Raw genomic sequence first — 15,498 nt, 5'->3', positions numbered from 1 at the left:
CTACATTGTAAATCACGTATTCTGAAATACAATGAACTAACTGCATATCAAGTCAATCCAATTCACCCGCTGTCAACCACCATCGTCTTTATCCGCCAGAACAACCAACCGCACCGCCTTTCACACAATCAATGTCCTCAATAGTCTCCCCACTCAATCATATTTTCACTTGATGCCCAAAAGTCGGTCCCAATGCTACGGCACAGTATAGGCATCTCGCACCTCCAACCATGTTCTCGACTCAACGAGGTTGAAACTTCTAGTTGCTTGTCGAAAGGATCAACGCTGAGACGTTCAATACCCACTAAATGTCGCCCAACAAGACTTTCACAAGCACAAGGGACTTCAAATGATATCATGCTACAGCTCCGTTGCAACGTCGCCTGTTGGAGACTCGGGTTTTTATTTACTCCAAAGTTAGTCGGCACTTTGTCGTGTGACTCCAAAGAAACAGATCAACACAGTCGGACCATACATAGACACTGCTGCTCCACCTGTTGCGTGATGGCACGACTCGCTGCCATTGGTGTTTATAGAAAGAGAAGTCAAGCTGATCGAGATGCTCAATCGGTGGGTTCTCCTCATATCTCATAGCTGCAGTTGCTCGCAAGTCAAAACCCCTGCTCTCGTATCTATTTCGCTGACATCTAATACTCCGTAGGTATAGTATAGTACGATTCTGTCTGCAACACTCTAGTCGATCCAGAATCTAGACAAGGAAAGGTCCCACTCGAGCGGGCCTGCTGCGTACCCTGAAGCATCTCTGTCAGGGCCCTGAAGCCGCTAAATCTACAGAGGGTGGGTTTACCAGGCCATGTCCTTGTCCATCTATCCATGTCCTCCATCATCGTTTGATGGAGACATTCGCCAAGATTCAGTGTCCTCCACGTCTCATTCACCATGGTCGTTGTCCTAGAGCTACTAGTCGACTTAGCCCCCAGTAGTTAGCCCCAGCCATAACAGGGTCTGGACGTGACCATCTCTGGAATCGGGCGGCCTGAGTGACCCTTGACGGGACCGAACAGTACATGTTGGCTGAGGGGCTGTCAAAGGCCCCTGCGAACGCTCTCACCTTGACCTTGACTTGGCCATTAGACCATGAGGCCAACCTGATCGCTAGTCCGCCGCAACTGTGGGGAGATGGAGTCGACAGGAAAGACAAGCAGAAGCGAAGGGTTCCAATGCTGCATCTCAGAACTCCTCCACACCTTGACTTCCAAATAAGACCTCTCCACCCACATACATAGCCCCTCCATTCTCCTCACCTTTCCCTCCCTTTCATCTTGCGAGTTTGGAGCCGTCGTCTGTCCTAGGCGACTAAACGAGCTTCGATCAACCGTTGGTGTGCTGGCGTCGAGGACTAGTCCACCCTAACGCCCACCGCCACCACCCTCTAGTCTCCACAGCTTCATGCTGGGTCGTCACGTCCAGCTTCTAGTTAGAGACTATACTACACTGTACTGTTCCATACCATACTCGATCGGCAAGCTACTTTTGGTTATCTATCTAAGCCGTTACCGCCAGCCTTGGGACTGTCGTTGCAGTAGATTGCTCTCTCAACTCTTCTTTCTCATTCCCAGAAGGGCAAGGTCGTAGTAGTCGCTAAATGGCCCTCGAATATTCATTTGGCTTTCCTCCATTTGAAAAGAACCTAGCCTGGTGCGACAGACATAACATACCCTCCGAAGAGTCAAATAGCATGATGCCACCATCGCCTTTACCAATGGAGTCGTTATGGATGTCTTCTATGGCAAACCAGCTACAACCAGGTCAAATATCACCTTTGAGTGGAGGAATGGACAATTCTTCCGCGCCAACAATGATTCATTCGGCCTCGTCGTCTTGTGCCGATTCCTGGAGCACGGAGTATGTCGACCGAGATGATGTTGAAATGGACAACAGTTGGGAACAAGGATCAGACGACATTCTCACAATCCCGAAGCTGGAACCCATCGAAGATGACATTAACATGGATGATCTCAAAGCTGCCCCCCTTGCACCAGCTTCCATCGAATCCACAAGCACCGATCCGAAGCCGAAACGACCACGAGGAAGACCAAGAAAGCACCCCCTGGCAACCGCTGTAAGCACAAGTAAAGTTACAAAAGGACGATCAAAGACTGGCTGTATTACCTGCCGCAAACGCAAGAAGAAGTGCGATGAAGCTGTAAGTAATTCCCAGAAAGATGGTTGGTGTCACGGGCAAGAACGGGCGTGTCAGTCCATGTTTAGTCTTGTTCAATAATGTGCCAGCATACTATTTAAGTTTGGGTCAGGCGGCTAACATCAAGCAGAAACCACGATGTATGGCATGAACAAACCAATACAACTTCGGCATGGTCTAACATTCTTTTACTAGGCATGAATTGTGAGAAGAACGCTGTCGTCTGCGAGGGCTATCATGAGAAACAGATATGGAAAAGTGGTAAAGAAAAGGCCGAAGAAGGTGAGTGCATCGCTGGGTGTGTCAATCCAATTTACTGACAGTCACGCCAGAGCGCTTGCGTCAGAAGTCACTGCCAGTGATTACCATGCAGCCCATATTCCATGGGGTCGAGACAGTGGAGGACAAGGTCTTCTGGAAACACTACATCACCCATCTAAGCAACGTCCTGACCGTTGAAGGCGAGGCCAAGAATGCTTTCAAGGACATTATTCTTAACCTTGCCAACCAACACCAAGGGCTGATGCACTCTATTTTGGCTGTCAGCAGCAAACATATTGACTGGGACACTCCATATGGTGGCAAGCTTTTAGCAGACCATCCTCAATCAAGCAGAGAAGCGTTGCAACGGCGAGCGGACTATCACCACGACGAATCCATGAAACGACTCTACGAGGATATGGGCCGGCCCCTGGATAAGGATGATCCCGAGTACAAAACCATTCTATCTGCAAGATATGGACAGATGCTCTGTTTACTTCTTCAGACCAGAGCAGATGGAAACCCTCGAGGTGAACACCGAGTTCATCTTCAGGCCTATCAGACTTTGATTCAACACTCCCCCCCTGAGGACCCGGCATTCTATAATTTTATTACCGAGTTCTTTCAGTACCATATCTTTGCTGATGACCTCTTCTGGCACCCCGAAAATATGACAGCCCGATTATCATCAGAAGACTGGGAGCCTGCTTCCCCGATCCAACCACCTCGGTTATTGGGCGTTGGCGACGGTCTCTTCCAGTACCTTTCTCAGATCACAACCATTCGAAACACGATCCGAGCCAATATAGCAGCCGCCGTTGACCCAGTAGTGGATTACACCAGCTTATACCAGGCTGCTGAAATAGATGCAGCCATCCGTGAGTGGACACCAAATTGGCCATGGGGCGATAGCCGTGATCGAGTCGGGCTCCTTTACAAGCAAATGATGTGGGTATATCTCTTCCGGACTATCTACCCACCTTCGGTGTCCTCAATGCGCCGTTCGACGTTTAGCACATTACCTGTTTCAGCGTCAACTTCGGTTGCGCGTCCACCACCGCCACCACTCAGAAGGGCTTCCATGATGGCCACAGTATCAGGGGCCAACGGAGCCACGGGGGTCTCAGATGTTCACGTGGCTAGCAGCTGTCCAACATCACGCAATCCTTCGAGGACAAGTTCCATGCACGAACAGGACTATTCATGCCAAGAGAGAGCATCGTCACCACCACCGACCCGAAGACCTGCATATCACGATCGCCGCATTACTCTCGCAGTTGAAGAGTCGCTGTCCATTTTAGAGTCCTTCAAGCCTTCCGATCCGTCTCAGACTTTGCTCCTGATACCTTGCCTCATTATTGGCACCGCCTGTTTCGAAAAGGCTCAACAAGAACGTGTTCGCAAGGCAGTCAGGGCCGTTCGCGGCTACACAGGTCTCCGTAACTGTGAGCGTGTCATGGAACTTCTTGAGAAAGTATGGGTCTTGATGGAACAAGGTGACTGGGTCACTGTATGGGACTGGCAGGGCATCGCCCGTCGGATGCGTCTGGACTTCACCTGCGCTTGAGCTTTCACAACAACCATTACGAATAATCGAAATGCTTGCTTTGGTTCCTTCTTCAAACAAACCATTAGCACGTTTCAAGGACACAGTACCTCGTGCGATTTTACTTATACACATAATATTTCGGAACCGAAGCTCAGAATAGCTTTATGGGGAGGCCTCGTGTCGTTTATTATAGCGAGCATACTGTCGACATCAGACCGATAGGATTTGGGTCTGACGATTCGATGGGAATACGGCGTTTTTGTTTTCGGCCGGCAGTGCTTATTTTTGCAAGGTTGATCGTTACCTTGGCCAGTGCTTGGGAAGGTCTGATAGGAAGATATGTCTTTCTACTGTTTTGTTTCATGATAACTGCCAAACGAAGTGGATGAGGCATGTTTGCATACTTGATAGATATGAACAGCATGTATAGAAACTAGCTACAATAGGTATGCTGAAGCGGCGGCTCTTTTTTATTTTTAGTACAGCAGCATGCATGGAGCAATGCATCAAGTTCAATATCAACGCTTATAAGTTGAAGCATTTGTCGTTCAAACTTTAGCCAACGTTGTCCTACTCTCGACAGCTTGATTCAATCCACTAAGTATCTTACCAAGAGTTGCGCGAATTGTACGGATGTCGTGGGGGTTCGAGCTGGACGGCATATCACACCAATATGTTCATCATTGAGTATCGATGACTGTTTCCGATGTGCGAAATTCAATACAAATCAATTTGGTAGCGACGTGCATGATAGAATCTAAACAACGTTGGGAAAGCATTTAGCTTAAACAGGGTAATATAGCTCTACCCGAAAATCAAGACCCTGACAACTTCGAATTCCAAACATGAAAACGCACTGCACAGTTCGTGCTTTACACAATGTAATACTTGTTTGATGTCACCTTTTTTTAGTCTTCGCGCTTTTCGCCCTCGAAATAGAACTTGCCCAGCGGCTCATCGCCTCGTCCAGGTCCTACGAGACCGGTCGCAGGAGCCCTTGTCTCACCTCTGTCCAACCTCTGCACAATTCTCTCCGCTGCCTCCTGAGCAGCAGCAGCAGTTTGCGCCTGGGACTGTGACGCAGAGACCGGGCCACGGGAGGTTGTGTCAACAAAGGAGTCGTTCTCGGTCGCTTGCCCTGGGTTCGGGTCCATTGCAACACCATCCATCATGCGGGCATCACGGCGCTCCTGCAGAGCAGATGCACTCACAGGTGTGTCACCACCCAAATGGGACTCGCGTTCACGTCGAATGTCACTAAGCCCCGAGTTGGTTCTCTCCAAACCCCGAGCTTGGGGTGCCGTTCGACGATGGTAGATAGGTCCGGACACGGTACTTCCTGCACCCTCACCAAAGCCCACAAGCGAAGCGGAGCCGTCATCACTCATACGATCATCGTAACCGCCAACAGAGCGAGCAGTGGGACCATCAAGATCCTCATCCATAGCATCCGGATAACCGCCCATGCTTGTTACCGACCCAGCTTCACGGTAGTTGGTGTCAGTGCTGAACATATCCTCATCGCGTTCGCCAGCAGCAGTACGTGCATCATCACCATCGCCCACATGACTTTCGGTTGCGCTCGCTGTTCCCACAGTACTCATTTTGGTGATAGCCATGGGCTGACCATTGCTATCAAAGTAGGCAGGCGTCAGGTGCTGCGAGGAAGGGAAGTTCGGTGGAAATCCAGTGGTTGAAGTGGGAGTGGTCTGAGGTGAAGCTGACGAAGCCCCGGGAGCGTTCGCTTGAGGAGGTGCTCGAAGGGTCGAAACCCGTTCAAGACCAGCAAGGCGGGAGATACGGTCGGCGCGTTCAGCCTCGAGGCTTTGAGTAGAAGGATTGTGCTGATGGCCACGACTAAAATGACCTGGAGGGAAGTGGCCACGATGGCCGTCCTTGATCGCAGTGGTGGATAGCGCGGAAAGAGAGGTAGTAGTACTCGTAGGAGTGCCGCTGAAACGAACGACGGCGTCAGTGTTTGATGTTATATAAAGAAGCGCCACCGACTCCATTGCAAGTCAAATCAAATAGAAAAAGGAATAACACACGGCATCTCTGATGGAGTTTCTGGTCTAGAGCCCGGGGGAGGGAGGTTGATGAAGGTCGGGGTTTGTGTTTGCGCCATGACGATGGTTGATTGATTTTATCGAGAAAGGATCTAGAGCGCCGATGTTCGAGGTAGTTCCCGTTCAGAAGCTAAGAATCGGGCTGGTCGCAAAAGAAAATATGTAAAGTGTTGGTGGTGATACGAGGCGACGTCAGGTATCGAGGGTCTGACTGTCGAGGGCTACTCAGGAACTTTGGGTGTGTCAATAAACGTTGTTACCAAAGCAGAAAGCGTAGGATGAACAGGCGCGTGACAGGTTATATGCACTGGGAATTGCCGGGTATATGGTTTGTGCTTGTAGGAAGAAGAAATAAATTGCTGGTAAGGCGGGAGGATGGGAGAAGGTGTATCTACTAACATTATCGCAAGCCCAGCGCATTTCAGCCCAGGGTATTAATCCGGCAGAAGGAATGTGAGGCGATTGACCATGGATACCTTAGCTGTTTCCACGGTTTTACCCACTGAAGATCCCCTACAAGGCAGGCGCAACAAGCGCTGGAGGCGTGCTATGTTGAAGAGCACGATACTAGACTCAGAGGAATGAGGGGGAGGGGTCAAGTGATTGGGTAGGTGGGCATTGGCGTATTATGACGTCGATTATAGTGGCAGTCATTGGTCAGATCTCATCGATATCTTCAAACTGGGCATAAGCAACGTTGAATACAGTGCATGGTAGGTCCTATTGAATGCCAATTAATTGCATCTTGAAGTAAGAGATTATGCTTATCTTGTCTCTGTAGGAGTTTGCACGTGGATTGGAGTGTCCATCAAAGCTTGATATTTGCCTTGTCAGTGTATTGTCTCAGGTTTGGAATTTGCTGGTTTTGCTTGCACATATTCAGTAAAATCAGATCATGACAAGGAGTCACAGCTAAAGAACAACTGACTTAGTACTTTAAACGAAATTCTCATATGTTGATACTGAACCCAATTATTTATATATTACTCCAATGCAATGCTCATCCCAACCGAATTGTCAGATAGGTGGATTATATGTCTCCATAAACTTTGCCCCTTGTCAATTTCCCCGTCATTTTTCTTGTCCGAGACAAAGGATTGTCTGAGCGCCACAAATAGAACGCGCGCAACTGATTACAGGTCCCAAGTCATTTAATCACCATTGCCATTCCATATAGCGCCACAATCATGTGAAATAAGATGAAGAAAACAGTTCAATAATCCAAAAACGCTTGCGTAGAATAGGGGCTTTGCTGCCGCACAGGAGTGAAGCTGCAATGACCCCGTGAGCACGGATGTTCTTATAGGAGTGCCATGCCGATAGATGTAATGCCGAAAACCAGAGATAGAACCACAACACCAGGGGTCATGGGTGAAGGAGGACCGGCGTTGATGTCGGGAACGGTAGTCTTGGGTGAAGGAGGGTCCCAAGTGATTGTAGGTCCGTTGCCCTTCTCAGTAGCCGTCTTGGAAGCGGCCTCCTTCTCTCTAGTGTTGGTGTTGGTCTCAGTATCGGACTTGTCGCTCTTGGAGTCCTTGTCGTTCTTTCCGGTGGCAGTGGCAGTCGCCGTGGCTTCCCCTGTCGCGTCTGCGGTATTGGATTCGTCGGCGGTTGTCTTTGCGGCCTTGTCGTCGGTAGCCTTGGACTTTTCGACAGCGGTGGTAGACTCCTCGTCTGATGCGGCAATGGCGCCGGTCAGGAGCATAGCGAGAGGAAGGACGTGCTTGGAGAAACGCATGATGTCGGTAGTAGACTTGAGAAGCGGAGTGTCAAATAGTTGTTGCAGAGTCGATCAGTAAACAGAATAGGGGAGATCACCAAGACAACGACCGAAGAAGGAACAAAAGTCAGGTGAATTCCAACTGTCAAAGAGAATACAAGCGAGAGTCGGTAGACAAAGTTGGTAACACTGACAGAACCAAGAACGAGAGTGATGAATAGCCAAGAGGAAATTAGTTAGAGATGCAGAAAGAAGATGGAAGACCCGTAAGCGTTGAGAAACTAGGGGGGAACAAGGGAACAACAGTCGGCAGGTTAAGCCTTTTTTTCACGCTAAGGAATTATGCACCTAAATTTGGAAATCACAGGGTGCGCTAGTAATGGTCCACAGCGATCTATCCCGGGGTACTTGGTATGGACAGTTTCTGGTTATCGTTCTGTCCGATGCTACAATGCATCCCTCGGGACAATAGGATGACAGTGGCAATCGGATTGGTAGCTATCTTATTTTTAATTTTGATGGTGGTTATGGTAACAATGGCTAACATGGTCCATGATGGGGGTGTTTAGGTTGATCAGTCCAATAGACCCTTCTTTATCACTTTAGTTCTGCAAGATAGGCCGACTGCTACTATTGTAGAAGAACTCATATAACTAGGTATAAATTTATTGATCTGTTACTCGAGTGATGTTGTTATTGTTTTGTCCAATTTGGACAACCCTTTCATCACCGCCTGAACCTCGTATTTCATATGCACGCGCTGGCTCCATTACACAGTAAAGCAACACAACACCACACCACCAGCTGACGTACGCAGGCAGCCCCAACCCCTAACAAAATCACGCTTCCCAATTTCTACTTTGTTCTTGTACCATATCAACATATCATACCAAAGTCAAAAGAAGGGGCCGGTATTGTGCGTGGCTGTATACTGCATCATTGTTATTTCCTAATGTGAATCTCATACATCATTGCGTTGCTCCTTTGGTGTCTACCTATTGTGAGACACCCCGGCAACGAGGCTCTAAAGATGTATCTGAAGCCACTAGCTCAGTAGCAAACTCTATTGGTCACCAAAGTGAGGAATACAACGTACGCTCGTGAGGCTCTGCTCTATCCCAACCGCAATTCTACTTCATGTTAAAAGAAACTTGATTCCATGTAAATGTCTATATTATAATCCAATGGTTGCTTTTCAACTCTTCCCATTCTTTTCCCTCTATGCCTTGATTTCATCCCTCATAAACTTAATGGTCATCCTTCTCTTCATGCCATATCGGCTTTTTGACTAGATGGTAAATCTATAACGGGGGCTTTCATCGCCAAGCTCAGCCAGCTCATCCTCTCCCATCCCTTGATGCTTCTCATCAATGTGGCCTGCTTGTCGCCTCTCGTTCTCACGTCGGTACCACCACCACATGTATCCGTAGATGGCAGTACCCAACGCTACCATGCTGAGCGTCACAGCGTGACCCGTGATGTATCGAGGTCTATCCGAAGCAGGACTGTGCCATGGTCAGTAGAGTTCAATCAATTGTTGGATAAGGACACTTACTAGATGAACGCAGACATGATACCTGCAGCATTACCCCATGTCAGCTGCATGCCCGTGCCCGTAGTACGCTTTCCATAACGAGGTGAGTTCGTGGGCAACTATTCAAGTCAGTCAGACGGTACCATCACAAATTCATTATCCCAACGTACCCAAGCCAACGGCAAGCCTACAACCACGTACAAACCTCCAGCTACGAGAAAGCAGCCAAAGTAGTGCGCACCAGAAGAAACATCCGCCAAAAGAATAGCATATCCAACACAGCTGATGATACCAAAGATGACACAGAAGAGTCCACGGCGCTGCAGCTTGTCCGAGAGGAAGGCTGTGGACATGTATGCCGCTGCGCCAAGGAAATAGCATGGTACGGTGAGAAGCTGTGTCTCTGCGACTGTCCAGTCACCAAGATCTCTAATGATGGTCGGCAAAAAAGTGGAAAATCCTGTATGCCTGTTAGAATTGGATATTGACAGCTGGGCGAGATGTCAAAACTTACCGTACAACATAGTGTCGACTCCGAACTGCGCAACACAAAACGCCCATACCTTCCAGTCCTTAAAGGCGCACATCATATCCTTCTTGCTAAACTCTCGACTCGACGCCGTGTTTCCATACTCGCGCGCATGCCTCAGGCGCATAAGAGCCTTTTCGCTGTCGTCCAAAAAGTACGCCGTCTCCGCATCATTGGGCAACGCAAAATATGTAACAATACCGATCAAGAAGCTGGGAATTCCCTCAATGATCATGATCCAGCGCCAGCCGCTCATGCCGCGCACGCCATCCATATGACCGATTCCGTACGCAAGCAGACCACCGAGAGCACCAGCGACTGCAGCGCTGACGAAAAGGTAACCCACGCGGAGTGCGAGTTCCCGCTTCGTATAGAAGAATGTGAGATACACAGTCAAACCGGGAAAGAGACCAGCTTCCACGACACCGAGAAGAAGACGGCATGCAAGCAGCGATCCGTATGAGTTCACGAGGCCTGTAAGCGTGGCGATGATTCCCCATGCAGCAGCGATAAAGGCGAGCCATCGGCGCGGAGTGAAGAGCTTAAGAACGAGGTTGGAAGGGACCTCGAAGAGTAAGTATGTGACAAAGAGAATAGACACAGCAACCTGGAACTGGCTCGACGAAAGGCCAAGATCCTCCTCAAGACCATAAAGTCGAGCGTTGCCAATATTAACTCTGTTTGGATTCGAATTAGTCATTGCGACTTTTTTTCATCGTCCTTCAACTAGTATCGCGCACGAACCTGTCTAGGAAACTGAAGAGGTAGAGGACCATGACAAGAGGAATAATGTAAAAGTCCAACTTAGCAACAAGTCTCTTCTCATCAGCCACCGAGTTGGGATCACACTCATCATTGAGACTGTGACGCCTACTAGGCGTAGTATTTTCGCCGCCGTCCTTGGAGGCCATAGTGATTGATAGCTTTTCTAGTGGAGTTTTGTGAGTAAGTCAATTCGAACAAGGATTTCAGCACAAGACTTACAGTTGAACTCGACTTCTTTCCCTCCAATCAAAGAAACGAAAAAAAAAAGAAGAAAAAAAAGAAAACCTTGACCTCTGTTTAAAGAAAACAGAAAGGCAAGCAACGAAAAGGTCTCGGATGAGCGCGATGAACGGGATAAAAGACCGCGCCACTCGCGACAAACCGTTCTGGAACAGTGAAAAAAGCTAGGCTAAGCTTGGCGCATAAATGTCGAGAAAAACTCGATGAGAAACAAAAGTATCAAAAGGTTTCGAAGAGCGGCCCGACAAGGGGAGATTTCGATTTTGTAATGGAAAAGTTCTCCGCTAAATCAGCTCATCCGAAACCTGTCCGGTTGCACAAAAAAAAGAGAGATTTTTTTATTTCCCCCTCTCGTTCTAAGTAGAAAATAGACTGTAACTTTGAGTGTTGCGATAATAGGCTGAGTGATAGTTGAGAAGTGGGACGACGATTCTGTGCGTAGTAGATCTACTCTGGACCATGAAGTTAATACTAGGTTCTGTGTTATTTGGTTGATAAGTGTGGCGAAGATTGGTCAATATTAGGTCTTGATGATTAGGAAAGGCTAGAATTATGACCGCTACTCAAAGATTCATGGCATCAAGGTCGATCTTGTTGCTTGGGCGCTTTATGTTTCTTACACATGCTCTTCCGTCAATGCACGACATTAAGTGGCGTCACCGATAACGGACGATTAAGCTCAACAGTCGTTGAACCCAGGTAAAGTATTTGAATGGATTATTCAGCACTGGTAAACGGATGACATGTTCAACGTTGACAAGGGTATATCTGCTGAGTATCGTTCAACGGCATATATGCTAGCTAACCTGAGGTAAACAAACCCAAGTAATACGAGAATCTTATCCCACCACCACGGGTCATATATCGTTGTGCTGCATAGGTAGTAACAGTCGCGAAGCTTTAGCGACCAATAAGTGGCCTTACGACATCGTCAGATCCCAATTGACTTCAATATCGTTTGATTGATGCATATCTACCTATAATCAACACCTTAAATCATCCGCAAGTCTGTCCTCACCATAATGGTGGGAATAGAAGATATACAACGTCATGCATTCAATGGAAGATGTCATCTCCCGCTCTCGTCCGCTTGACCCAAGCTCATAAAACGCAAGGAAAAAAGTAAATGGGCTCACAGTATGTACAGCATGTGACATTAATTAATCTCCTCTATCTTCCACGTGGAGTCTCATCAACCATCTTTGAATTTTCTTTATTTCATCCTTCCATCCGATTCTTTGCCAGTGACCTCTGTGTTAGTCACATGGCACCATGTTCATTTACCGATAGGGTTGCGCAGGCATCTCATATACGTGCTCAGGCGGTGCTGTACCGCGAGCACTTGAGACCTGGTTACCGTCAATCTCGGCAGCATCATTTTGATGCCACTTGGTAGCAGCGCTGTCGGATGCCAGCTCAGCTGTGTTAGCAGGGCTGTACATCTCGGCAGCGTTGTTGTGTGGTGAGTGTCCGGCAAGGTTGGCGTAGTTGTTCTCAGGGGTGACGGCTGAGAAGGCTTGGTCGCTACCAGCAGTACGGGAGTAGTTGGTCTCGGGGCTAACGGCCGCGTAGTTACGTCCATACTGCTGAGGCTTGGCGAATCCGGCACGTCCATCGCCAAGGGCAGTACCACGGTAACCCTCAGACATAGTAGTGTTGCGGCTAGGGGCCAGAGTGGAAGCGGCAGCAGGGGAGGTCTGGGACATGTGGGGGCTGGTACCGACAGCAGCGGCGGCGCCGCCACCACCACCACGACCACCAACAGGAACCTCAGATGCACCAAAGACATCGTCGTACTCAGCCTTGTTCTTGGCGTTGCGGCGCTTGCGGAGGCAGAAGTAGATGAGACCACCGATAACAATCAGACCAGCGACACCAACACCAGCACCGATACCAGCCTTGGCACCAGTGGAGAGGCCGCTATCATCATTGCTGCTGCTGCTTTTGTTGTTGCTATCATCGGAGCTGGCGCCACCAGTACCAGCGGGGCCATACTCTCCTGAGGGAGCAACAGTCGCTGTGCGAACAACTCCAGTAGTCACTCTAGTAGAGGTGATAACAACGGTGCTCGTAGTAGTGACAGTGGTACTGGCACCTTCCTGGGCAGTCTTGGTAAGGGTCTTGGTAACCTTGGTCTGGCTGCTGATGGTGGAAATAACTGTTCGGGAGACGGTGTTGAAGACGGTGGTGTCGCTGTCGCCTCCTCCCTCGGTGACAGTAACGGTCTCGGTGATGGTGGCACGCTTCTGAAGGCCTCGTCGGAAGGCGCGGAGGCCGTACTGATCACGACGGATCTCAACGTGGAAGTCGTAAGGAACAGAGGTGACGGTAGGCGCGGCGGGAGCAACGAGTTCAGCGCCTCCAATGGTTCGGGGAGCAAGATCAAGAGCACGCTTCTCGTTGGCCCACTGGGTAGAGGTAACGAATTCCGTCTCGGTCGCGGTCTCAGCGTCGCTGCTAGTAACAGTTGCGGTCTCGAAAGCGGTAGACGTAACGACGACAGTAGAGGTGATAGTTTTCATCACGGTCGTCATGCGGCTCACAGTTTTGGCATCAGCATCGGTAACAGTAACTGTCTTGGTAACGGTAACGTCCCCAGCTGTGGTAGTGGCATCGGTGGTTTCCTCGGTTGTGGGATCAGCGGCAGTGGTTGCATCGTCGGTAGGCTCGGCGGCGGTGGTAGGGTCAGCAGCCGTAGTCGCGGTATCGTCAGTTGGTGAAGGGTCGGCCTCAGCAGTGGTCGCAGGAGCGGAATCGGTTGAGGGCACGGCAGCCGAGTCGGAGTCAGTGTTCTGACGAGCGACCAGCTTTGTGGCCTCGGCTCCGACGAGCATGCCCAGAAGTAAGAACTTTCGAAGCTGCATATTGAGAAGTTGTCGATTCAATTAAACGGCAGGCGATTATGAAGTTATGGTCTGGTTGACGGGCCGTGTAGATGGATGAAGTGTACCCAGAAGGGTTCGGCTCGAAAGAAAGACAAAATCCAATAAGAGAGAAAACAGCGACCGTCTCAGATTTATAAAAAAAAAAAAGTCTCTGGTAGGGAGTCGTCGAAAAGAGCAAAGTAGATTTGTTGCTGATTGTCTCGGGCTTGTGCGATGTGGATAAGGAGTTACGCGGCAGTCAGGAACGAATGCGCGTGAAGCGATGACAAAAAAGGCAATGCTTCGATAATGAAAAACAGAGACAAGGAAACAAAAAAAAGGGAAGAAAGTGTTTGTGAACGAGTGTGAGAAACGGTAGGTAGGGGTTAGTAAAAGAATACAAGTAGTATTCCAGTGAATAACCTCCTCGATCGTGTGTGTTGGGTGAGATGGGGGAAAAAAGGGAATGGAACGAAGGACGGATGAAGAAGATGGATGGGAGGCGTAGTTAGTCGAGTTGCATTGAGAGTGAGAATGAGTTATGAGCAGTTGGGGCCATCCCTGGAAGGAATGGCGCGGGAAGAGCGGATTTGAGCGGCCAGCGAACGAACAGTGGGTGACCACCTAAAAGCTCCAGTAGGTCTAGCGGCCACTGCACTAAAGAAAAAATTGCTGCAAGTGCGTGCCTTTTCGGGGAACGGACTTTTACAGTGACAATGTACAAGATACTTTGTGGCAAAGTAGCCTGAGCCCCTGCACATTTTGCAGAAACTCAATGCAATAGGGGTTTCCTATTGGAGGAGATGCAAGAGAACACGAGACGAGTAGTCAAGAGCCAAGCATTTGTGACAGTTGGTATGCGTAGAGGTAGATTGGCGTTGAGGTCGACGTTGTTGGATTGATGCAGAGTAGAACAGGTCGAGTTCTATGCAGTGATTGTGATTAGGTGTAACGAATGCAGCCTCATCTCTGTACTTCCATGGTCCCGTCTTTTACTGTTCTCCAAAGTGACACTGTCACTGCTTCCTGTCTGCTTGTGTTTGCTCGCATGGCCTGGTCTGGTCTGAACGGGGAAGGGGAATGATTCATTCATTCATTGTGTGTACACGTATAGATACGTACTGTATGTACAACAGAAAGAAGAGCACATGTACAAAGACCCCTGACATATCTTCTCTTTACAGACTAGCTCGTTTGTCATGGCGCTGCGCCTCGACCCCTTTGAGATTACTAGTGTTCTATTTACGAGATGTACGCGAGATGCAAGTATCTTGGACTCTTTTTCAATGGTGATTCTTATTATTCTTGTCGTCTTCTCCTGCTGATCATGGCTGATCATTTATGAAGCGAGGCAAAAACGTGACAGATGCCCAGAAATGATATTCACCTATAGCTTGCAGTTTTCAAGTTGTCAAGACGCACATGAGATATTTTTCAATTGTTATGGGTAGGAGACTAAACATAAACTATCTTGATGGCTACCATCCATCAGGGAGGTGGCGTTGAGAGCTAGAGAGAATCGTTGAAACGTTGCTGAGGGCTGTACATTGTTTATCGGGTAATCATCAATAAAGGTAACATTTTGGAAAGTGATTGTGCAGTTCAGAGTAGATCTAGAGTATCGCTTTGACTGTCTGCAGATTCACATCTTTAATTGTCCATTAATGACATCAATTTGCTCATGGTCAAATGAGCTCGTATCTGCCAGGTTAGACGAGGTCATGCCGGAGCTTTGGCTGTCTGGCCGACCTAAAACCTCCATAAGTAGCGGGGCATTGTCAGGGCATCGACTCCGGGGCGGTTTAG

At 48.8% G+C, this 15,498-nt stretch overlaps 5 protein-coding genes across 5 annotated transcripts; 1 reads left to right on the top strand and 4 right to left on the bottom strand.

Annotated features, from left to right (window-relative positions):
* Positions 1-1,819: 1,819 nt before the first annotated feature.
* EDB82DRAFT_530492 (fungal-specific transcription factor domain-containing protein) lies at positions 1,820-3,992 on the top strand (the record flags this gene model as incomplete). The annotated part of the gene is made up of 4 exons (XM_025725188.2): positions 1,820-2,167; positions 2,295-2,304; positions 2,360-2,446; positions 2,497-3,992. 4 exons carry the CDS (start codon positions 1,820-1,822, stop codon positions 3,990-3,992), a joined length of 1,941 nt encoding a protein of 646 aa, XP_025593812.2.
* A 689-nt stretch (positions 3,993-4,681) lies between these two features.
* Positions 4,682-6,427, bottom strand: EDB82DRAFT_517128 (uncharacterized protein). The gene is made up of 2 exons (XM_025725187.2): positions 6,023-6,427; positions 4,682-5,927 (listed from the first exon to the last, which is right to left on the bottom strand). Exons 1-2 carry the CDS (start codon positions 6,097-6,099, stop codon positions 4,883-4,885), a joined length of 1,122 nt encoding a protein of 373 aa, XP_025593811.2. The 5' UTR covers positions 6,100-6,427; the 3' UTR covers positions 4,682-4,882.
* Positions 6,428-6,909: 482 nt separating this feature from the next.
* On the bottom strand, positions 6,910-7,749 carry EDB82DRAFT_517124 (uncharacterized protein). Its single transcript, XM_025725186.2, has one exon. It carries the CDS (start codon positions 7,743-7,745, stop codon positions 7,341-7,343), a length of 405 nt encoding a protein of 134 aa, XP_025593810.2. The 5' UTR covers positions 7,746-7,749; the 3' UTR covers positions 6,910-7,340.
* A 1,299-nt stretch (positions 7,750-9,048) lies between these two features.
* On the bottom strand, positions 9,049-10,734 carry EDB82DRAFT_437716 (major facilitator superfamily domain-containing protein; the record flags this gene model as incomplete). The annotated part of the gene is made up of 5 exons (XM_025725185.2): positions 9,049-9,265; positions 9,316-9,413; positions 9,465-9,754; positions 9,809-10,500; positions 10,568-10,734. The coding sequence occupies 5 exons, from the start codon at positions 10,732-10,734 to the stop codon at positions 9,049-9,051; spliced, it is 1,464 nt and encodes a 487-aa protein (XP_025593809.1).
* Positions 10,735-12,108: 1,374 nt separating this feature from the next.
* Positions 12,109-13,692, bottom strand: EDB82DRAFT_481100 (uncharacterized protein; the record flags this gene model as incomplete). The annotated part of the gene is made up of 1 exon (XM_025725184.2): positions 12,109-13,692. One exon carries the CDS (start codon positions 13,690-13,692, stop codon positions 12,109-12,111), a length of 1,584 nt encoding a protein of 527 aa, XP_025593808.1.
* Between the last annotated feature and the right edge of the window lie 1,806 nt (positions 13,693-15,498).

The sequence above is a fragment of the Fusarium venenatum genome (assembly GCF_020744135.1).
Source record: "Fusarium venenatum strain MPI-CAGE-CH-0201 chromosome Unknown EDB82scaffold_4, whole genome shotgun sequence".
Classification (NCBI taxonomy): domain Eukaryota; kingdom Fungi; phylum Ascomycota; class Sordariomycetes; order Hypocreales; family Nectriaceae; genus Fusarium; species Fusarium venenatum.
The sequence above is the reverse complement of the archived record's forward strand: the minus strand, read 5'-3'. Positions and strand labels throughout refer to the sequence as shown.